Source organism: Vigna angularis, chromosome 3, assembly GCF_016808095.1.
Source record: "Vigna angularis cultivar LongXiaoDou No.4 chromosome 3, ASM1680809v1, whole genome shotgun sequence".
Classification (NCBI taxonomy): Eukaryota; Viridiplantae; Streptophyta; class Magnoliopsida; order Fabales; family Fabaceae; genus Vigna; species Vigna angularis.
Window position 1 is genome coordinate 444,853 of NC_068972.1, and position 23,511 is coordinate 468,363.

A 23,511-nucleotide genomic window follows, 5' to 3' on the forward strand; every position below is an offset into this window, starting at 1 on the left:
TCAACAGTCCACGCTGGATTCTTTTATCAGTCCTCTATCCGAACATACAATATACTCTATGGAACAACCGTGGAATCCAAGGTTCAACATACGCACGCACACAAGAAAGTTTCGATTATAGATAAACCCGTTCACTTTGCAATTACTATTATTCTATGATGACATCATAAAGAACAAACAATTAATGAATATGAAATTATATGTTCAACCTAAACAAAAATTACAGACAAGGAAGAAGGAACTAACTTCTTACTCGTCAAACCGTTTTGAGAATGACATACAGAAAATCTAGGCAATGACTTCACTCCTACTCTCATCCTGTACTTTAATGCCTTCTTGTTGGTAGATCGTATTTTTTTCCTCAACGCTGGGCTTTCCCTCAGCTGGCTCTTCTAAGTTATTAGAGGGTTTTCCCTCAGTTGGTTCTTCGTTAGAGGGTTTTCCCTGTTGTAGACAACAAATTCAGGTTATCAACTACAAAATAGTGATCGTATAAGTGTAATATTTTGATAAAACATTGTGTCTTCCACAATGGTTGATGAAGCCAACCTTGTTTCGATCACGCCATCCAAGTCCAAATGGACGAGAAAGCAAACTTATCCTCCTAGCAGGGATTTCCGCTGTAGGCTCTTGACTGTTTCTCGATACTGGGGATTCAGACTGTGATCTACAAATCAACATGATATCAAATCAAGTTCGTCATACAGTGCATAAGTAATTTCAAACATTTATTTTCCTTTCCAACATTTACCACTGCACCTTTCGACATTTCCTCAAATAGGAAAGAAAGCTGCTTTATTTTGGTGGGTGGGGAGACAAAACTTTGAAATAAAAATAATAAATAGAAAACAATGTTGAAACCAAAAAAAAAAAAAAATACTGTACGTGCCATATAGATATTTCAAAAACTTAAAAATTAAATATACCGTGGAGATTGCAGCACTTTAACTTGGCCGTGCTGGTACTGCAGTGTAGCCTCTAGCATAGATTCTGCCATAACTGCTCTCTTCTCCATTTCAGTAAGGGCAGCAGTTGCTTCTTCGTACTTTTCCTGCCAGTATAATATGTATCACTGTGAGATGTTGCGGTACCAAAATTCACCACTTGCCAGTCAAAATATAATATAGCAGTATATGAAAGCATTGGTCTTTGCCAGTCAAAATATAATATAGCAGTATATGAAAGCATTGGTCTTGACATAGATGACCATAATAGAATTTTACAAATATCAGTGTCTTCAGAACAGGCCCTATACAAGGAAATGGAGCTGAATCAAAGAATGCTTAATACAACAAGTACAGTGCAATCACAAACACCACCTCCCCCACCGCAAAAAAAAAAAAAAAAAAAAAAAAAACCTGAATCAAACATGATCAACTACATCCGGCCTATTTGACTAAAATGTAACAATAGGATGCAATTTCTTCCAACTGGAGGCAGTCAAGTATAGCCCATGCCAGAATAATTAATATATATCAAAGATTCTGTTATCGCCAACCACTATGATACAATGATGTCCAAATCAGATTATGCTTTTTTAATATATATATATATATATATATATAGAGAGAGAGAGAGAGAGAGAGAGAGAGAGAGAAAGAGATAGATAGAGAGAGAGAGATAGGTAAATAGATTGTATTACTAGACAGATACAGTATGAAACAGGGAAAAGGGTAACCTGAAGGACTTGGGCAGCATATCTTTGTGCGGCTGCATCTTGCTCAGCAAATCTACGTGCATCCTCTGTCACCTTCTGCTCTTGCTCCACTCGCATCAACACCTATAGGCAGCAAACTCTCAGTCACAGAAAGAGACAGCATATTTTATCTCAATAATAATGAATATAGACAAACAAAAGTTATACCTGAAGCATAGCAGTTTCTTGCTCTTGTTTATCGGAAAGTGCCTGCCGAAGTTGGGCAATGTCTTCTTCTAGTTGCTCTACCTGAAGAAAATAAGAATTTACATGCTTTAAATTCTCAATAACAAATTATATCTCAACCTAGAGGACATCTAATCTATAGTTGTCAGATGCTAACAGTTTGCAAATTAGAATCACAATCCCTTTCACTCAATTCTATATTGTTAAATATATTGTGTTTTATGTTAATTATGAAAACAAACTTTTGATATTGTTTTATATTGTTTCTAACCATATCTTCTATTTATCATATATATGCTTGATTGCCATATATACTTGTATCATTTTTCATTATAAATATATTACCAATGTCTGTTTTAGACATAAGGGAGATTAATCTTATACCTAGTTTTACTATATTCAACGTGGTATCTAGAGTCTAAAGCTATTGATAGTTGTTAGAATAATTACTAAGTCTACTTGTTAGTGTAGTCAGTAGGACTAAAATAGGAGGTAGTGTGTTGGGTTATCTCTAATCATTGTACCTACCAGTCTAGGACAGTGACTTGACCTTCTATCTCTCTATTGTATCAACTCTTTATCTATATAAATAACAGAACATGAGAGGTGTCTTTGAAGCCCTCAAGAACATATTTTTATCTCAAGTATAGTTAATATTTGAATTTTGAATGAACATATTTTTGTTTGTAGCGAATTTTCGTTGACTTATCAATCTGCTAGATTGTGGCATCTCCATCTCTGTCTTATTTTCGCATTCTTCTTTGATTTTCTTTGTTTATGTTACACAGGAGGAATCAAATTTAGAAACGAGTGAAGTCTTTCTTTCTTGGACAAAGATCATATCATTTGGACAACAATCAATTGCGTTGAAGTTGCCCCTTTCTCAAATGAATTTGGACAACAATCAATTCGCATTCTTCTTTGATTTTTAATGAATTTCTCAAATGAAACGAGGATTGTCACAACTCTAATTCCACACTACTTTTGTTGCACACACATGTAAATCTTTTGTTGGCTTAACTCAACCTTCTTCCTTTGGACCTTAGTTCTTGACCTAGGTGCCATAAATCACATTATTGGTAACAAATCTTTGTTTTCTTCTTTATCCTCTTCGAATAATTTACCTATGGTTACAATGGTGAATGGGTCTAGGGTCTTATCTCATGGTGTTGGTAGTATTAATCTTTTTCGATCTTTAACCATTGAAAATGTTCTTTATGTACTTGGGTCCTCCTTTTTCCATCTCATTAGGTTCTCTTGATTGTGTTATCTCTTTTACCAAATGTTTTGTTTGTTTACAGGACCGCAGTTCAAGATAGATAATTGGCACTAGATGTGAATCTCATGGCCTTTATCAACTCCACCCTTCTACACATGTTGACACATTTATGGAGTCTCTATCTCTTCTTCAATCTTGCCAAATTGTAGCAACTTGTTCCCATTTTTTCCAATTTATCTAATTTGTTGTGTAAGTCATGTCAATTTGGGAAACATTGTAGTAGTTCCTTCCCTCGTAGTGTATCACATTGTGTTGTGTCACCATTTGCATTAGTTCACTTTGAAATTAGGGGACCTAGTATTGTCAAGCCTAATTTAAGTTTTCAGTATTTTGTTACTTTTATTAATGATTATTCCATATGCACTTGGTTGTTTTTAAAGAAAAATCATTGAGTTATTTTCTATATTTCAATCCTTTTAAAAATGAAATTAAAACTAGTTGGATTTCTATTCGAACTTTGCAAAGTAATAATGATCGTAAATACCTTTCCTATTCTTTTAAACATTTTATGGCTTTTCATGTCATTCTTCATCAAATTTCATGTGCTTATACACCTCAACAAAATGGTGTGGTTGAGCACAAGAATAGGTATCTTGTTGAAACAACTCACTTTTAATTCATGGAAAGGTTCTTCAATTTTAAATAACAAAATTCTTCATTCTATTTTATTTCCTCATGCATCTCTACATCCCTTACCAATTAAAGTTTGAGTTTACATGTTTTATTCATAATTTTAGTCTTAGTCTTTGATAAGTTATCTCCTAAATCACATAAATGTGTTTTTTTTAGGATTTACTCAATCACAAAAAGGATATAAGTGTCTCTTTCCTTCTCTTAATTGCTATTTTATTTCCGCATATGTCACTTTGAATGAGTCTTCCTTTTACTTTAAGGATCCTTCTTCTGATGTGTTACCTACTACAGTTAATATTCCTCTGCAAACTGACAACAGTGAAATCCACAATACCTAAGAAAAATCAGTTTGCCTTTGGCCTGGAAAAGTCCAGGCTGTAAGAGCAAATTTCAGGATGTGCAAATCTCTTCCTGAGCAACTTCTAATTGTTAAATGGGAGAGGAAAGTCTCTTGTGCAATGGGTAGAACTCAGAACAACTTTAGAGGAAGGATAGAAAGGAAAACTCTCTGCAGCTTTGATATCAGTAAACAATAAGATACTACTAGCACCTCATTACCCATTAGTTTAGTACTATTTAATTAAATGGTTGCATGAACCAAGGAACCGGTATTCTGTTTTATTATGCTGTGAAGAAAGTCTATAAGTAGATCTCGCTCAGAAAATTCATCTATTAGCCTTAAGATGTGATTGCATAATACAATTTCCAAGAACTTCATAATAAAATGTTGCCTTGTACAGTAACTTTGGCAATAACAGAGTGATGAGAAAGCAAAAAATCCCATGTGCAGTCATGACTTACCTTCGCACTCAGTTCCCGTCTATTGTCCTGCTTGACGATTTCCATTAATGCTGTTTCCAGCTCCTCTGCCCTGATAAAAAGGAGGAACTTTCAAGGACTAAATGCTATATGCGTAAAATCCATTAACATTATCAATCACTGTGTCCATGCCTAATAGAGCCTTAAAATGAATTTTCCCAAACAACAAACTATAATGGAGAGAATTATTTCATCTGAGCATTAATTCACATGTGCACAGATACATTGTATGAAATATGAAATGAAAATAGAATAGTTTACTATAACCCTTATAATGAGATGATGTAAATTCTAAACTTTAGAGATTGATTTTAAACAAATTAAAAAATGTCTGAAACTGAAATTATAAATTTAAACTTCGCTCACAGCACATCAAATCAACCGTTGTAATAACATAGACTGAAGTACTAATTTTATAATTATATATCATAGTCAATACTTTATGAGACTGGGTATAAGATTTAGAGTAGGCTAGTTAGGGAAAAAAGAAAAACAGCTGTAAGACTGCAAGAAAACTCAGATTTCAAGTACCTAAGAATGGATGATCTTTTCTCCTCTAGCAGTCGACAAAGTTCAACCTTCAACCAGACAACCTGCATGGAGTTCACAACGTGAGAATAATGCTATGCTATAATTAATTAGCTCCTCACCTTTTTGATTGGGGTAGATGAGCATTCACTGATAATAAAGGTTTCAACCTACTTTTATTTTACAGAAAAAGAGGGAGTAGAGGGGAATGGAGAAATTCATACAGCAAGTCTCACAATCACACTGTCCTAGTTTTGCAGGTTGTAATCCCTTTACTGTTTTCCTAAAATTAAATTTTTCAAAATGAGATGTGTGATAATAAATAAGCGGAGTTGCAAAGTAAAACAAAACCAACAACCATATTGAAACATGTAGCATTAACAATGTTATACCAAACCCTGTGCAACTCTGATAAGAGATGTATAGACATTGAACTAGACACCAGTTAGGACAACCAAAGTTCTCCTCAATAACCTGTTAACCGCACTGAATTTTAAGGGGTCATTTAAGATAAATGCAGTCATTACTGGGTACCCAAAAGTAATATTAGGACTTTATCAAACTTTGATTTTTTTAACTTAAGCGTTAGTAATTTGAGAACCATATATATATAGTAGCAGTAAATGCACCATTAACCATATCACAGACTAATAGAAAGTGAGAAGGGTAAAAGGGAAAGACAAAAATGACCTGCTCTTGAAGATCTGGAACAGAATCTATCTCACCCTCTCCAGTCAGACTAATTAGAATTTCATCTGCATTAGTGGACCCAGATTCTGTACGAGATAAGCTGTCAAGCACTTGCATATCGGTCGATTGTTCTGTTTTAGAGTCATGTTTAAAACCAAATAGCTTTGAAGCCAGTCCCTGGGAATCCCTCCAAGCTTTAAGCCCTTTTGATCTTTCTTCAATAGAAGCTATTACAGCAGGCCGATGTTTATTCCTCAGTTGCTGCAACCGAGTTTCGTTTATATTTTGGTAACCCATGCAAGCGGTCAATACAAGCTGACTGCTGTCAAATGTGGAGCCAGCTAATGACTGAAGTAAAGTAACTGCATCTCCAGCATCCTTTGTTGTTACCAATGCAGGACCTACGAGATAAATTTAAGATCTGCTAATATATGTACGGCTTAAGCACTGCTAGTTTACTTTTTCCAATAATACTCTATATAGTCTGAAACAACAAACATTTTTTAGCCAGTACCATATAGCTCCATTAAAGCAACTGCAGTTCTAAAGAGCATGACTCGGTTTCCTTCAAAAAGAAGCACATCCCACACTCGAAGAACTGAAGTCCAAATAATGACAATAGATGAGAAGGAAGGTCAAACAAATGCATGGAAATGCTCATTTGACAATGACAACGTTGTCAAATAAGACTAAGCTACACTACTCAATAGATAGAACATTAAACCTGACCACTTTCCCAAGGAAGCATGTTCACAAAAATGGACAAGAACCAAGGACCGGTAACCCATGCCACCTGCACTCCCAGATAATCTAGATGATTGGCTGCAAATTAGGTACACAAGAAAATATCAATTGAGAAACGGAACACAAAAAACAAAACTCACTTGGTGAGTTCAAAGACAATGAAATAAGATAGTATACAGACCCAATTTGGGAAACCTCTCCCTCACCAACTCCTCAAAAACAAGTTGATCCACCTGATAAAATGATAATATATTTTAAGGAATATATGTTAATGTTTAATAACAGCTATATACAATATTTAATTTAATCAAGAGTATATAAAGTAAAGAAATAATACTTGAGATTCTATCATTTCCTCTGAATAATAGCCATCAAAATAATCATCTAAAATGCCCATTAAGGTCCTGAGGAAAACCATAATCAGTGGTTAAACATAAATCTATTCAATTTGCAAACAAATAGCGGCTATAGATGCTTTGCAACCATAAAGCAATCGGTCAGGCATTCCTTGAAGGCAATGCTCACCAAACATTCGACAGTTATAACAATGACGCTCTATTCATAATTTACTTTGAAAAGTTCACCATATACTCTCTAAATATACTCAAGCAGTCATTTAGGGACATACCAAAAGGCATTTTCTTCAGGCATCAAAAGTAGCAATAAGCCAGCAAAAAAATTCATGGCCTGCAATATAAATTATTTCAACAAGTTAAATCAGTGGGCTATACATGTCATGAGAATACATGAAATGTACATGTGAGAGTGCATATAGTAACTGATGAGCATAAACTATTTAAGTATCTATGTGACAGAACAGCTCACTACTATTGATGAATCATGCACATCACTTCACTGATACATGTGAAAGTTGCCTGCAAGGCATTAGGGCAATTTACAACTGTAGTCAGGCATGCCACCTCTAAACAGCTATTGCCAGAGGTGTTACGCACAAAAATAGTTCCCAATTCTTCAAATAAATTCACAATTTCAATAAAAGGTTTCAGTAAGAAAATACACATGTATCAAACAGTCCTGCTGTGCTTTGTACATATTTCAAGACCAAAAGGTCTTTCTTTCTCAATAGACATTGTGTTTTGGATATCATTATCAAGTATACTATTTCTGTACGTGAGAGATATATGTTTTTCCAACTGTAATATCTAGTTTGTTCTTTTTCAGATGGTAGTTACAGATTCAGTTATTGGTTACAGATGAACAGCATTCATTTGTAGTTAGTAACCATGAACAGCTTTTGTACTTTCTCTCAAAGTAATAAATCATTCTTCTAGTTGATTCAATACTGTATTGTACCAGTTACACAGACTATCTTCAACTCATATTATCAAGTACAAGCCTTGAGAAACACGTTGGTTCAAAGTAAAAAACTACACAAAAACCAACAGTCCATTTTGTGGAAGTGAAAGCGTGAAAGGTTAATGATTGGTCCAAAGTATCACTTCATAAAATTATACGAGTGTTTTACATCAGAGAGTAGTGCAGGATAAATCAGTGGCAAATTTGGCTTTGCAAGACTTAGGAATTTTCTTAAAGTTGCCACCTCCTTGACTCATCATTTAAAAGTGATGAAATTCAAGCAGGCAATTTGTATTTTTTTTAAATGGTGTAAATAAGGTAACCTAGATGTCTGTTGTTGTTGATTCATTGGACCGTGGTATCTCATTAACTTACAAGTTACTTGAATCAATTATCTATGTCTTGTCAGCCGTACATATGTTTAATATAAACACTCGTTATATTTGACGGAAAGGGAAAACAGATTTTATAAAAAAAAAGGAGGGGGAGGGGAGAGGGGGGAGGGGGGGAGGGCGGGGAAATAGTATAAGCAAGGACCTGGCAGTAACCAACTGAGGGGTTATGTCGAGCATATGCAGTAAGCAATCGTCTCAAAGCGTTTCTACCATCCTCATCCAGAGCAGGGTGACCAGGAAATGTTCGAGGCAGATCCTGCACATACAAGAAATAATCATAGACTTCTAACAAGAAACTTATACTTAATGTCACAGTATTTAGAACAGTGAGGTCGAAATATCAAATGCAAATACCTTCTCAATCTGCCCTTTCCATTTTTCTGGCATACGTACAAAATCTCCACCTGTTTTCCCATTACTGTCAATTGACTGCAAGCTTTGCTGATCAGTTTTAATTTCAGAATCACTCTCCGAGGCTAGCAGATCCTGATAATACTTCTCCACCCTCCTTGCTTTTACACCAACAAAAGCTTGCCAAAGCTGAAATGCAGTAACAAACAAGAGGGTATGATAACAAACCAAAAATAAGATATAAGCCTTGCAAGAAACGCAAATCTCAAATATATAATGAATACCTCTCCCCGCAAGGCCATTGGTACCCCCCCACGAACCAGAACTTCCAACTCTTCTCTCCAAGGAAACGAAGCCTCTGGTGGTGCAGCATCAGTGGTAATACCATTTGCAGAGGCATTTGTGCCATCAGCAAGAGGCATATCTGGACTAGGATCAGACCTCTCAACATCATAGTACTCCTCCTCAGAGTCTTCCTCTAATAGTCCTTTCGGTGATTTAACATCATCAGAATGCAATGGTGACTTTTCAGTTTCAATAATCTTGTCATCTTTTAAAATGTATTTCTTGATCCTTTCATCTTTTACTGACCCGCCTTTCTTCTTTACTCGAACACTCATCATATCCTCAATAGTTCGTAGAGTTGGTCTTATCTCAGTCCACAACTGGACTCTGTGAACTTTTGCCTCCTCAGTCGCTGGTACCTCCTTTTGACTATCATTTTCAGCTGCATTCTCAGAATCATCTGGTATCCGGTTGCTTGCTTCATGAACACCCTTCTCCGAGCTAGGATCAGCTTCTGGCTCTGCAACTTCATCACGCAAAACTTTCTCACCATCCCCAACAACTAATCCGTCTGTGGCCAATTTAGTAGACTCTGTCTGTCTTTCAAGAAACAAGCTCCACCGATCTGACCTTTCCTCTTCTTCCTCCTGAAATTGCAGTAAAAAAGTGTTACACTTGGAACAACATCAAGTAGCAAGAATTCCCACCAACAGGTAGCGCACAAATGACATCTGAATACTTTTTAGTCGGATTCTTCAGTTTTACTGGAAGTAAAATTTACTTCACAACATTCTCCTAATCCTTCCTTAAAACGCTTAAACTGGAATCATAAATCCAAAGCATAACAAGACCTTGTATATGTTAGCATATTCACGGTATCTTTGCAGGTGCTGAGGCCGCACAGTAAACCCATAGGCATCCCTGTTCACACCAAACACGCATTAATTTTCAAAAACAAACATACAATAAGTACGACTCTAGCAACAAATTTAAGCAAAAAAACAACTCAAATCGCCAGACGTCCACTCTGAAGTAAAAACGACAACACATTCCGCACACAGCACACTTCCATAGCAATCCGCATTGATTACCTCAAACGATTATCACTATTCACTACTCACTACTAAGTAACAAACTTAGAAAGAAGAAAAAACAAGACGCAACCAGCGTCAACTCAAACTCAAAGGACCAAGATCGATCTCCACAGTCCACTAATTCGATTAAAAAAAACAATAATTCAACGGTAAGTCGCGTGGTGGTCCAAGCCAATTTAGAAAGCAAATGAAAGAGTGAAATGAAGCGTTAATTGACGGATCTAACATAAAACGAGAATGAAGGAGGAAAATACCTCTTGTGTTCGAAGGTTATGAGAGGGTTTACGATTTTGTTAGGCTTCATTTGCAGATTGGATCGGCGAAGGTGAGAACAAGATCTTCTTCGCCCCGAATTCGAGCAAGCGAATGCGTATTTGTGCAGTTAGTCTGTTCAAGCTAGTGGCAGTAAGCTACAAAATACAAGCAGAGTAGAAAATAAGAGAGAGAAACAATAGAGATATAGAGAGAGAGAGAGAGCACATGCACACTCAGCGAGAAGAGAGCGAAAATGGCGTCACGTTATTATTACATGTGCTGCGTGATACACTCACGCAGCGCTCCAAAAGCTAAAAAGGTTCGGTGTGGTATCGTTCAGTTCGCTTCCTCACATTTTCACTTTTCTTTCCTCATCCATCAACAATCAAACTGCTGTTCCAGTTTTTTGACCAGGTTCTAATTCTTCCTAATCAACTTCACCTTTCTAATAATAATAATAATAATAATAATAATAATGATAATTCATTTAATATACCCTTATTAACCTAAAATGTGGTGCGGTTCGGGTGGACCGCCTGCCATAATTTCAACACCGACACCAAACCATATAATATAACATTTTCGATATTTTTTTTTTCTAGAATACGATTGGGTTGTGGAATGGCCAACAAATATTTTTAAAGCCGTCCTTGTTATGGAGGATTTTTTTTTATTATTATAAAAAATTACAGATATCAAAATTAAATATCAAAGATATATAATAACTCGGGCAGATTAGTTGAAGAGTTAGACGCTTTAATTTTTCATCAATGGATTGTTTGTAACGTGTGGTGTGAATATAGAAATTGTATTTATATGATAAGTTTATAAAATACGTAAAAATATTAATTCCTTAATCCCTCGTCTTTTGAGGTTATTGAATGCCGAGAATACGATTTCCAAATTCTCGTCCCTTGAGGCTATTGAATACCAAAAGATTTAACAAACATCATTTCAATAATGCATAAAAAAAAACAGCCTAATAAATAGTATAACACCGTTATAAAGTGTTAAAATTTGAGAAAACTAATTCATAAACCGTTTCACAATTTACAAAGCAATTTTTTGTTTTTTTTATAATTAAAATGTATATAACTATGAGACATCTTTTAACAACATGGGTTTAAAAAATAAATAATATTAATATAAATATAGCATCGTGTTGGCAAAAATAGTATTCGTGAAGTTAAATATTTTTTAAAAGGAATCAAGCTAAGAAGTTTAATCGATTTAATTTATATACCAAAACTCGTTTTTAAATCTTTCCGAGCATGGTTTCTTTTTCCTTTTTTTTTTAGATGTTCAAGATATTTTCTTGAATGCAAAATCGTCAAAAATATTTTCAAATTAAATTAAACTAGTGTAACGCCTCGTAAGAAATCATTGAAATTTCAAATTAAATCAACTTATCAAGTATTCAGTAATTTATTGTACTACTGAAAATTTTTAGAGAATAAAATATTGGCTAGAGAACCACTCCAGATTAGAAGAAACCCTATTTTTAATATTGCGATTGCGTTGTTTTGGATATTATATAATTTTATTCAGATCATTCGTTAGAAGTACTTTTGAAGATAATATAGTATGAATTGACTCTTTTTTATTAGTAAAATTACTCTTATTTTTAAGAATTATATATATTTTTATAAAGATGTTTAAATGTATTCAAATATGTGAACTAATCAAGATTCCGAGCTAAGTTGGGTTGGATTTAGAATAATATAATTCTTTTCTAAATGGGTCATATTAAATTGTGTTCACTTATAAGTAAAACAAGTTTGAGTACATTAGAAGTAAATTAATTTATAATTTACCAACAATAATAATTTATTAGTTTTGTAATTATATTTTTATCACAATTGTTTACTGTTTTTAAGTTAATATTTTAAATAATTTTGATACTTAATCTATTTATTTGTTCAAATATTTATATTGACATTATAGTTTTTAATTAATATCTTTATAACGAGCTTAGTAAAATAAATGAATATTTTGGTCATAATTATAATATTATACATATATAATTTAAGTTAGTCAACATATTCATCAATTTTTAACATTGGATAGCAAAACTTAAGTAAAATATCTAAGCTAATTTTAATTATAAGAAAAATCAAATAAATAAGTTTATTTCAATTATAGAAAGCCTTACATTATACAGTTAATCTCTATAAAATATTTATTGCAAGAGTTATACATATTTTTTTATTATTTAGTCATGGCATATACATTCTCTAACCAACTCTATCTATCTTCCTATCTATCTATCTATCTATCTATATATATATATATATATATATATATATATATATAATGTAATTAATTTTTTAGTATAATGTTTGTTTTTGTCCCAAGTACTTTTATAAAGTTTTAATTTTGTGAGTGCATTTGTAATAAAGGAAATATTAATTTTGAAATTATGTTTAAGGGATGAAATGTTTAATATATAAAACCAATAATGTTTAAGAAGCAAACGAACTTTTCTAGTCATCTTCCCATTGTTTTACGTTTTTTTTAAATAAAACAACATATACAAAGTCAAACTTGCGTGTTCTAATGAACTTGTAAAAGATAATTTTGAATTTACTGTTCTATGATACTTATTTCTTCTGTTAAAAAAACTCATTTCTAATATTATTTTTCGTCTAATATTTATATTTATAAAAAATTGAAACATTTACTTGTGAATTTACCATTTCATCCCTCCGTGGCTGTCGGCACCTCACTGGTCATGCCGTGATGTGTGTAATGCACCACTGTACGCACCTCCACCACACATCACTTTATGCGTATTTTGTTCACCTTGCTTAAATTTGAGAAAAGGTGTAACATTTATTTTATAATACTGTTTACAATAATTTAATATTATTATTATTTTTCTTTAAAAATACAAAACTCATTCTTTTATAATATTTTATCCTTATAATATATACAAAATGTAAATACGTTTCACTTTATCATTGTTTTTTCAAGTATTCTCTATTATTATCAAACATAAATAGATGTAATAAATAAATGAATTTTGTATAAATATATACTCTTTGGTCCATTGAGAAGGTTTATAAAAAAAATACAACATTAATAACATCTTAACTCAATTACATAAGAAATTGATATTTTTTCTATTAAAAATTTAAAAATAATGGATTAATGATCTTTTACTTTAATGTTTTTTCACTTTTTCATTAGTGAAACTTAAATTCTCGTTATAAACAAATATACTAACATGATCGTGAAAGAAATATAAAAATTTTAAAATTATAACTAATATGAATGAGTAATTATTTAAGTATAGAACGTGTGCCCCTAAAAATTATAGAAAAGAATTTCATATATTTTTGTTTTTCTAAAAGTCAAACATAAATTTTTTAATTTTTTAAAATTTAAATGTTTTTTTAGATTTCATTGATGACAAACATATAAGTAAACCTACGTACATGTATAACGGTTTAATATAATATTAATAGCAAATCTAATTATAGTAGCTTTTAATTATACAATTTTCTCTGTTAAAATTGTCGTGGAGACTATAAATATTAGATAATAATATTTTAACACTACGTGTTATTCTATAATTGATTTATATTAATATTTATAATTATTATTGATTAAAAATTAATTTTAAAATAACAAATAAATAATATTAAATTATTATAAAAAAATATTATTAAATATCATTATCCATAAATATTATTGTAACAAGTAAAACTTGTAACAAAAACATTTCACAAGAAAAAAAAACGTGGATAGGTCACGTCAGATGTTTACAATGCCACGTTATGATCACAATTATTATTCTCGGATCCCTAGGTATGTTTCTTTTCTAACTTATCTCGAGATTTCTTAAAGTTATGGCTACAGTTGTTTGGTTTGATTTTTCATGTAAAATAATAGTTAAATAATAATAAAAATGCGTCATTAAAGAAATAATAACTTAAGTAAATTATATTAAAATAATATTATACGTGTGCTCAAATATTAGTTGGACAATGATTAATGCATATTAATGCTAGAATAAAAAAATCAAAAATACACACCCATAAAAAGCAAGGATTTTTAAAAATTCTGTTTAACGTTTGGAGTTGAAATAATATTTCATTATCTAAAACTATTTTGTAGTTATTTAATGTGTTGCTTTTTAAATGTATGGTTAAATTTCTTTAGCTTTTTTTGTTTTTTTTCAATTTGTTTTTCAACAACATTTAGTTTTTAGTTTTATAGAATTTTATTCTAAGATTTATTGTTTTTTAAAAGATTAATCATGGTAATTCTTAGACTTTAATAACGATTTATTTCAGTATATTAATATTTTTAATTTTTTTTCGAGTTTGTTCCTGAAAACTCATATTTAGTAGTTGATTTGGAATTTTTTATATATTTAATAGTTAAATATAGTTTAAAAACAAAAGAAATTTAAATATATGTATTTATGAGGTCTTTAAAATAAATAATATTTTGAATATGATAATTAATTTTGTTCCCGTGAAACTATACTTCTTTTTGTAAAGTTTTTCTTCAGATTTCAATTATTTATATCCGTCATTTAAGTTTTTTTCTCCTCTATCGTATATAGGATGTTTGTATGAGACTATTGGATGATTAAGTTAAAAATTATTATTAATTTTTGAATTAATAGAAAAGGTAAAGTGAAATTATAATTAAAATAATATTTATATGAATATTATCCTGATAGTGGATCTCACTTTATTAGTAGTCGATTATAGGTTTATTGATTCAAAGACCTAATGATTATTTATAAAAAACTACACATATTTTTGGTTAAGTTGTCATGCGCAAAAACGTCTCTAGTAGGTAAACAAAATACCGGCAATAAAGGTGGACAAATAGAATTGAACTGCACTGCACTACTAAAATCTGTACTGAACTAAAAATTAATTTGTCTAAACTGAACTGAATTGCAAAACAATTCAAACAAACTAAACTGAACTGCAAAACAATTCAAACAAACTGAACTGAACTGCAAAACAATTCAAACAAACTGAACTGAACTATCTTTTGTTTTATTAAACTGGACTGAAATTGTACTAAACTACAATATAAACTAAACTGAACTAGTAACTATACTAATTTTAAATTGAATTGTACTAATTTTAACACTGTCCTAGTTTTTATTAAGCACTCTTCTTCAAACTTTTTCACTTTCTTGAACCGCCAGAAACACATACAACTGTAATTATAAAAGTTTAGGTTTAATAGGTTCGGAGGTCCCTATATTTGTGTTTCAATTGGGTCCTCCAATTTTTGAAGTGATCAATTGGGTCCCTAATTTAACAAAATTGAGCCAAGAATACCCTTTCCGTTAAATGCAATGGACGACGTTAACTTTTTAAACAGGTGGCATGTTGAGGCATCCTTTTATTTGCAGGTGGCATAGTTTGAGCTGAATACGTGGATTTGGGAAATCCTTGTGCTGGGATTTGGGGAACATTGCGCTTAGGTCAGAGTTGGCGGTGAATCTATCGGTGGTTTCGATGGGTGGGTTCGTCCTTGTGCTGGGATTTGTAGGAATCTATCGGTAGAATAATTAAAAGACCTTTTAGCTCAGTGATTGATTTTGATAGTGTATCATTTGCTATGTACCTTCTCCAGTATTTGTCCCTGTTTTCGTCTGCAAACTCCTCCGTTCCCAAATCAGAACCCTAAATTGACAACATTCTCATATTTTCCAATGGGTTCGAGAGGAGCCACTTGCGATGGAAGCCACCGTTTTAGAGGTGGACGACGTGTCGCACCAGCACGCGGGTCATGCTGCCGTGAGAGGAAGTTCCGACAAGGAGACCCACTTCAACGTGAAGATCGTTTCGTCCAAGTTCGGGGGTTAGAGCCTCGTGAAACGACATCGTCTCGCCAAGACGCCCAACGAAACAAGTTCGTCTAAATGACGCGTTGCAGAAGCTTGAAACTTTTCAGATGTGAGTTTGAAGCTTCTATCTTCCCATTGTTTTGGACTTGTTTGCCCAATCGGGTTCTTCCTGCTGGGTTTTGAATCCTACTGGAAAATTTAGTTGCAAACTGAGTATAGAACAGATCAAGGATTAGGTAGAACCTGTTAGGATTAATTTGTACATGACTGTATATATAAGAAGAAAATGTGAAGGAAAAACTGAAGTAGGAAAATTAATCTGTTTATAAATCCAACTTCTTACCAATGCTTTATAATCATATAAAATCCACGTATTCAGCTCAAACTGTGCCACCTGCAAATAAAAGGATGTCTCAGCATGCCACTTTTATAAAAAGTTAACGCCGTTCATTGCATTTAACGGAAAGGGTATTATTGACTCAATTTTGTTAAATTAGGGACCCAATTGATCACTTCCAAAATTGGAGGACTCAATTGAAACGAACCTGCAAATATAGAGACCTCCGAACCTATTAAACCAAATTACAAAAAGATTAATTATTTAAATTTTTTAAATGGTAGTCATCTGATATCCTGAAACAACGCGGTAATTATATTAAATAAATTATTAAAGTAACTTTTTAATTGAAATTGAGAAGTATAACAACGCATGTTCTTGAAGTTTTTAACCCATGGATCCATTAAATAAAAAATATTTAAATTTTACTTAAAAAATATTATGATTTTATAAATATTTTTTATTTGACATTTTTTTCTTTCGTTTATTTGATTCTAGGATGTTTTTAAAAAAATCTATTATCTACTATAATATAAAAAAAATACTAAAAATTTATTTTAATATTTATTTTATTTTATTTATAAGTGTCTTACAAATTAATTTTTTAATTATTTGATATTATTATTATTTATTTTGTTTATATTTCTTTTATTATTATACATGGAAATTATTTTATTTTTTATTTATTTATTTTATTTTTTATTTTTTTATTTATATTTATTTTGTCATTATTATTATTTTACTTTTATATTTATTTTTTTAAATTTTTTATTTCTATTTTTTTGTTTTATATGTGTATATAATTTATTTTATCTTTTTATCTACTTATTTTATTTTAAAATAATTTTTTATTTATATTTATTTTGTTGTCTCATAAAATTGTTTTATTAATCAATTATTTATTAGTTATATTTTATTATGTAAAAATTAAACTAATATTTATTAATTATTATAATAAAAGATGATACTAAAAAAGTTACTCAGTAATAAACGTTTGTTAATTTTTTTGTCATTTGATATTTCTATAATATTAATTATTTTTTCTATATTACTATTTTTTATATGATATTTCATTATATAGTTATTTAATAAAATTTAACATTAAAAAATATATTTTAGTTTTAGTATGTAAAATACTATCATTTAAAAATAATAATATTGATATTTATTTTAAAGTTAATTAATTTTTAAAATAAATAATTATTTTAGTGTGTGCGCTTACACATATTTTAATTTTATTAAAAGTTTTTTTTAACATATTTTTACATATTTAATAATATGTTAAAGAATATAATATATTTAAAGTATTATTTTTTTTATATAGTCTTTTTTTCTTTTGTCATTTCTATTACTTAATCATTTAATAAAATTAAATTAAAAAAATATATTTTACTTTTATTTCTCAAAGTAATATTATTTAAAAATATAAAAATCTGTGATTAAAAAAATTTGTCTTAAAAAATTCATTATTAATTTTTTATGTAAACGGTTTCTTTTATTAATATTTTATTATTAAATAACGTTTTTTGACAAGACGAACAATTGAACGGGAACTAGAGAAGAAAAAGTAGACACAGTTCTCGCAGTTAACTGAACCAAAAATGTTATAAATTTAGTTTTTAAAAACTAAACCATAAAATAGTATACTGAACTTTTAATAAAACTGAATCAGTTTTTTTTAGCATAATATAATTAACTATAGTGCAATACAGATCAATTATTTTTATCCAGCCCTAACCCGCTGTATCCAGTTTAATAAACGACACGGTTGTTAAAAATATGTATATTTTGGTGTGAGAGGCATAGTACATAGTATCTCACATCCACGTTACTCTATAATTGACCAAGGGTTTCACCTTTCATAATCCTTGACATTCAATACATACATGATACTTGATCTCTGAAATAATCCAATTAAAAGTTATAAGTAGCATGGCTAAGAAATCATTGTCACATATAATACAGATTTTAATAACGTTATCTAAATTGCCATCAAGTCAACATAAAAGTATTATTTTAGCTTATTTGAAGCCATAAGAAAATAAAAAAATAAATAGAATTTTTTTGATTATTTCTATCACACTGACTTCTCTCACATTGTTTAGGAATAAACCCTTGAGTCAGTTTAAATACTTTTTTTTTCTTCTTTCGTCTTCATACATGTCTCTTAAAACAAAATATGAAACTCCCTCGTCTAAGGTATAGATAGTTTGTGAAAACATTTTTTTTAATTTTCATTTTCTTTGTACGTATTATGTGTTGTTCTTTGTTTTGATCATAAGTATTGAGTTTTGGCTGCTAGGTGTAGAGTAGGTTTAACATACAACATATTTGAGATTTTATTTTTCAGCTTTAGTGTTATAGGTGATAGATTTTGTATTATGAACTATTAACTTGTTATCTTTACTAAATAATAACTGCTAAAATCTATTTAAATAGTTTGTAAAAAGAAGTTAAATTAATTGCTAAAACATTTATTTATTTTGAATTAGACTATTTATTGGTAATTACAATAAATATTTTAAAAAGTTTAATTATTTTTTAGTTATTCTATTTTTTTTCATACTTGTCTAAAGCTATACGAATAAAAAATCAATCCATATTATAGAAAAATAAAAATCATTCATTATTTTATATTACTGTAATATATTTTTATACCAGTTATTAAATTTTACATGTTTTAATACATGAAATAAAAAATAACGTAATAAAATAATTATCATATCATCTAATTAAAAAAATTAAATTATAAATACCCAATAAAAAATATATAAATTTCAAATACTTACTAATCCAAATAAATTTAATGTTAATTGAAATAAGATTTGATGACTTCAAACCTTAATTAAAATTAATATAATTAAGAGTAATAATATATTAATAATTTTTCTTTTAACACAACACATTGTCTATTACTTTTTTTATTGAATTTAATGCATGTTATTATAATAATAAATAAATAATAAATTAATAGAAAAAGATATTTGTTTTACGAAAATGTATAAAAAAGTAATTGTAAAAATATTTTTTTCCATTCTAAAAAACATCAACTAGAAACTGCGAATCCCTCCGAATTCTGAATTCCCTCTTCTGTGTGATCCAACCATAACAGAAATTCGGACCAAACATTCGTCAGAAAGAACAAAGTGATCGGTGATCGATGATGTCGGGCTTTAAACTTAGCACCAGTGCTTTCATCTACGTTCGCACAGCCACCAAAACCAAACCCCTCTCATGGACCCCTAACACAAGAACAACCCCAACCCAACACCGCCGCAGGTACATTCCTTCTCCTTCCCTTTCCAAAAACCAAATCCTAGGGTTTACACGTTCACACAAATTGCCATGTTTGGGAAGAGCTAGTCTTGTCACGGATTTAGGTTCGCCCGTGCCATCACCACAGCCTCAACCTCAACCTCAACTTCAAGCTCAGTCTAAGCCTGAGCCAGAACCAGAATCTTCCAAATTGCTCACTCTGCCTACAATTCTTACTCTGGGTCGTGTCGCCGCAGTGCCACTTCTTGTTGCTAGTGCGTTTCGTATTTTGTTGCCCCCTTTTGTATATTTATATCTCATCACTTGTGTTGTAGTCTGACGTGAATGTGATGTTTTTTTGTGTGTGTAGCTTTCTACATGGATGGTTGGCTTGGAACTGCTGCTACTACGAGTATTTTCGTCGCTGCATCAATCACAGATTGGCTTGATGGCTATCTTGCTCGCAAGGTACTCTTTACTCATTCCATGCAATTGAATCCAAACACCACCACATTGTTCTGTTTTCAGCGTTTCAAGTTATAAGCCAATCCTTACTATTTTATTAACTATCATCGTTTTGCCATGTAGATGAAGTTGAAATCTTCATTCGGGGCATTCTTAGACCCGGTAGCTGACAAGGTATTTTTTTCCTCTCTTATTTCACACAAACATGCTTCATGAATTCAAGTCTTTTTGGGTTAGTACATGTGATGCGAGTGCAGCTTAAGTTCTTTTCTTATTGACTGAACGTAAAATAATGTCGATTGAATTGAATGCAGCTTATGGTTGCTGCCACACTGGTCTTATTGTGCACTAGACCTTTGGATGCTGGTGTGTTTGGACAAGCACCGTGGCTGCTGACTATACCTGCAATTGCTATAATTGGTAGAGAGGTAAGGCGTACCGTGATTTCTAAGGCATGGCTTACTTAAAAGGTTTTGGTTAAGGGTGCTTAACGAGGGCCCTTTGCATTTTACCAAAGTCCAAACTCATAGCAGTTGAATATCGTTTTCCTTATCTTGGCTGTCATTTGTTCTATGATGTTTGTTTTGTAACATGTGTATGAAGCACAAGTTTGTTGTATTTCTAATTGAATCTGAACTATTAGTAACCATAGTTTGCACATTATAGAATGAAGCTATCGGGCCTAAGGCTTGGTTAAATTATTTGTTTTCTTGGAGATCATGTAGATCTAATCTTTAACATAGGACTATTGTGAAGGTCATGATATATGTGTGCAAGGAGAATTCAGATCTGAGATATGCAGCTGTATTCCTACTTATAGCTCTGTTGGTCGAAGCTATAATGGTCTAATTATGTCCATCATTCTGTCATAGTTGTGTGTAAAATATTGGCAAAATCCATGGCATGTTGTTACTATATGTCAAGGAAACCTCAAAAACTTATTTGATCGAGATTCATAATGAGTCATATTTTCACTTGTCTTTCCTTTTTGTGTTTAAAGCATAACATCATGTCTATTTTACTGGCCTTGTTTTTGTTTTCAACTATAATTTTCTCTCATAACTTGCTATGTAGATAACCATGTCTGCAGTCAGGGAATGGGCTGCTTCCCAGGATAGCAAGCTTTTAGAGGTTTGTTTTACTTCCTGAACACCAGAATCAAGTGCCTTATTATATCAGCACAACATTTTGAGCTTATATCATGAAACTCTAAATGATAGGCGGTTGCTGTAAATAACTTGGGGAAGTGGAAAACAGCCTCACAGATGACAGCATTAACAATCCTTCTTGCGACCCGGGACTTGAGGTCATTGAAATTTTTACATTCTGTGGATGCCCAATTATCATTACATTTTTTTTATGGTAAAGAAACATTAGGTGAAAAACTCATCTCCAAACGACTTGATTTTCTACTAACCTTTTACTAATATTTATCTCTAAGCTTTCTATATGCAATAATGCTTAATATTACATGTTTTTGAAAAGTCTCTTCAGGTGTTAATTTGTTATAAGTTTGCATGTCATTGTCAGGTTATGTAATAAACTTTCATTTTTGTCCCCCAAAATTTGTTATTCCAAGCTATTATGAACTGGTTGAGTTTGAATCTCTGTTCTCGTTTTTCTTTTCAGCCATGGAGGAGGAGCTGTCATTTTAGTTGGCTCTGGTGTTGGTTTGCTTTATACTTCAGCAGGGCTTGCCTTATGGTCTTTGGTTGTATACATGAAGAAAATTTGGAGGGTGTTGTTGAGGTAGCATGCCTGCTGCTCCATGTATTCAAGTACGTCCACGTACTTCTCTTTTGGCTTTGATACCAGCAAACATTTAACATTTTCACTAAAAGTGTATTTTGCAGTTTTAGTCATGTAAATGTAATTTTTTTTCTAAGCAATTTCTATCCCCATACAGTGCCATTTCTCCTACTCCCTTATATTTTTCTGCATATTTTTTGGTCCTCCTTCACCCTAGGAAAGATAAATACAGTTTAGAGTCATTGTAAGTTTACGAATTACGAGCAGGGAAAATTCAGCTGGAATTAATGCATGATACTTGACCTATTAATTTTTTTTTCTTATCTAACAATGCGTGAATAGCCAGATAAATTTCAAAGTTAGCAAATACATTTGGTGCAGCGAATAGATGAAATAATGTGGGAAGTGATAAACATGATTTGGTGGATTTCTTCAACATCACAGATGCTGTTGACGATTTGCCTGGTTATGCCTCAAGATTAATGTTCAAGATAATGAATAGTGGGCATGCATAGAAAAGATTGAACATGCAAGCTTCCACTATCACCTCAAATATCAGCATCATTGGTTCATTGAAGCATGTGGCTCGGTGATTTTATAATCGATTTTGAATGTTTGACAACAACAATTATTGGATTCATTGAAAGATGGGATCAAGAAAAGCTTACCAATTCAGCGGGAATGAAAATTCAGACAATTTGAGGGTTCATAAGTTTTTTTTTTTCTGATCTTTACAAGAATATAAAGATGATATCAAATTTTTATAACTGTCTGTTGGTTGTGTATACTTTTTTTTATTAAGAATTCAATCCTTACAACACACGAACGATTCGACACATGAGCTTTTAGTACCGTTTTATATATAAAAAAATCAAAATGAATCAGATTTTGTTGATAGGTTAAGAAGAAGAATTAATACAAGAGAATATTTTTAAAATCAATTTATGTATAAAGATTGAAACAAAATATTTAGTGTTTGCATACAAAGATTCATAATGGTTAAAGTGTAATTTAATCGTACAAATAAATTTTTAAATTAGTGTTTATACTCTGAGTCTATATATTATAATTTTAATATATATATATATATATATATATATATATATATATATATATATATATATATATATATATATATATATATACAGAGAGAGATAATACGAAATCTTTAATACTAGAGCTTTTAGCTTCTTTATATAGGTGAAGCTAGAATGTTTAAGGTGTGGAATGAATTACAAATTTTTTTGATAAATGATTTCTCAAATGCTCAGATATAAATTAAAGATCTTTATTTCATTTTCCAACTGAGTTAAATACATTTTTTGTATTTTTTTTATAAGAATTACTTGAGTCACAGGTAGAGTTGAAGGTTCAAAACCAAACTATTAGTGCTAAGACATTTAATGTTCAATTAGGGATACTTAAGACCTTAAAAATGGAGTTAAGCATGCTCAACAGTTAAACAAACAAATGTCAATCATTTAATAATAGGCTTGTGGAGAAGTTACTATACACAAATTGACCTTGACAAATTGGTGTATCGATCTATATTTTTCTTTCAATAGAAGAAGATAGAAACATAAGTTAAAATACATTTTGTAATATACCA

General features: G+C 31.1%; 2 protein-coding genes across 11 annotated transcripts; one reads left to right on the forward strand and one right to left on the reverse strand.

Annotated features, from left to right (window-relative positions):
• Window positions 1–115: 115 nt before the first annotated feature.
• On the reverse strand, window positions 116–10,687 carry LOC108325846 (uncharacterized). 6 transcript variants are annotated; one of them, XM_017558935.2, is made up of 19 exons: window positions 10,536–10,687; window positions 10,272–10,427; window positions 9,775–9,844; window positions 8,923–9,570; window positions 8,642–8,827; window positions 8,430–8,543; window positions 7,204–7,262; window positions 6,913–6,979; window positions 6,757–6,808; window positions 6,561–6,653; window positions 6,346–6,429; window positions 5,832–6,232; window positions 5,145–5,206; window positions 4,596–4,665; window positions 1,865–1,945; window positions 1,679–1,780; window positions 927–1,051; window positions 550–667; window positions 116–444 (listed from the first exon to the last, which is right to left on the reverse strand). In XM_017558935.2, the coding sequence occupies exons 2-19, from the start codon at window positions 10,319–10,321 to the stop codon at window positions 289–291; spliced, it is 2,538 nt and encodes an 845-aa protein (XP_017414424.1). In that variant the 5' UTR covers window positions 10,322–10,427; window positions 10,536–10,687; the 3' UTR covers window positions 116–288. The 6 variants fall into 6 exon arrangements, with proteins under 6 accessions (XP_017414424.1, XP_017414423.1, XP_052730677.1 ...); XM_017558934.2 differs by having other exon boundaries at window positions 10,506–10,687; XM_052874717.1 differs by having other exon boundaries at window positions 10,502–10,687.
• Window positions 10,688–19,479: 8,792 nt separating this feature from the next.
• LOC108325936 (CDP-diacylglycerol--glycerol-3-phosphate 3-phosphatidyltransferase 2) lies at window positions 19,480–22,724 on the forward strand. Of its 5 annotated transcripts, none has more exons than XM_017559093.2 (8): window positions 19,480–19,963; window positions 20,059–20,156; window positions 20,277–20,327; window positions 20,468–20,581; window positions 21,228–21,284; window positions 21,374–21,459; window positions 21,783–21,931; window positions 22,245–22,724. In XM_017559093.2, exons 1-7 carry the CDS (start codon window positions 19,594–19,596, stop codon window positions 21,904–21,906), a joined length of 900 nt encoding a protein of 299 aa, XP_017414582.1. In that variant the 5' UTR covers window positions 19,480–19,593; the 3' UTR covers window positions 21,907–21,931; window positions 22,245–22,724. The 5 variants fall into 5 exon arrangements, with proteins under 5 accessions (XP_017414582.1, XP_017414583.1, XP_017414584.1 ...); XM_017559094.2 differs by having other exon boundaries at window positions 22,249–22,724; XM_017559095.2 differs by having other exon boundaries at window positions 22,284–22,724.
• Window positions 22,725–23,511: the final 787 nt, after the last annotated feature.

Excerpts from the sequence above, each read along its gene's own strand:
- LOC108325936 (XM_017559093.2), top strand. The coding sequence starts at position 19,594 with ATGATGTCGGGCTTTAAACTTAGCACCAGTGCTTTCATCTACGTTCGC. Across the intron at positions 19,964-20,058 it reads AGTGCCACTTCTTGTTGCTA|CTTTCTACATGGATGGTTGG; the intron begins GTGCGTTTCGTA and ends TTGTGTGTGTAG. Across the intron at positions 21,285-21,373 it reads AGGATAGCAAGCTTTTAGAG|GCGGTTGCTGTAAATAACTT; the intron begins GTTTGTTTTACT and ends TCTAAATGATAG.
- LOC108325846 (XM_017558935.2), bottom strand. The coding sequence starts at position 10,321 with ATGAAGCCTAACAAAATCGTAAACCCTCTCATAACCTTCGAACACAAG. Across the intron at positions 8,544-8,641 it reads GGAAAGGGCAGATTGAGAAG|GATCTGCCTCGAACATTTCC; the intron begins GTATTTGCATTT and ends TTGTATGTGCAG. Across the intron at positions 6,809-6,912 it reads AGGAAATGATAGAATCTCAA|GTGGATCAACTTGTTTTTGA; the intron begins GTATTATTTCTT and ends TCATTTTATCAG.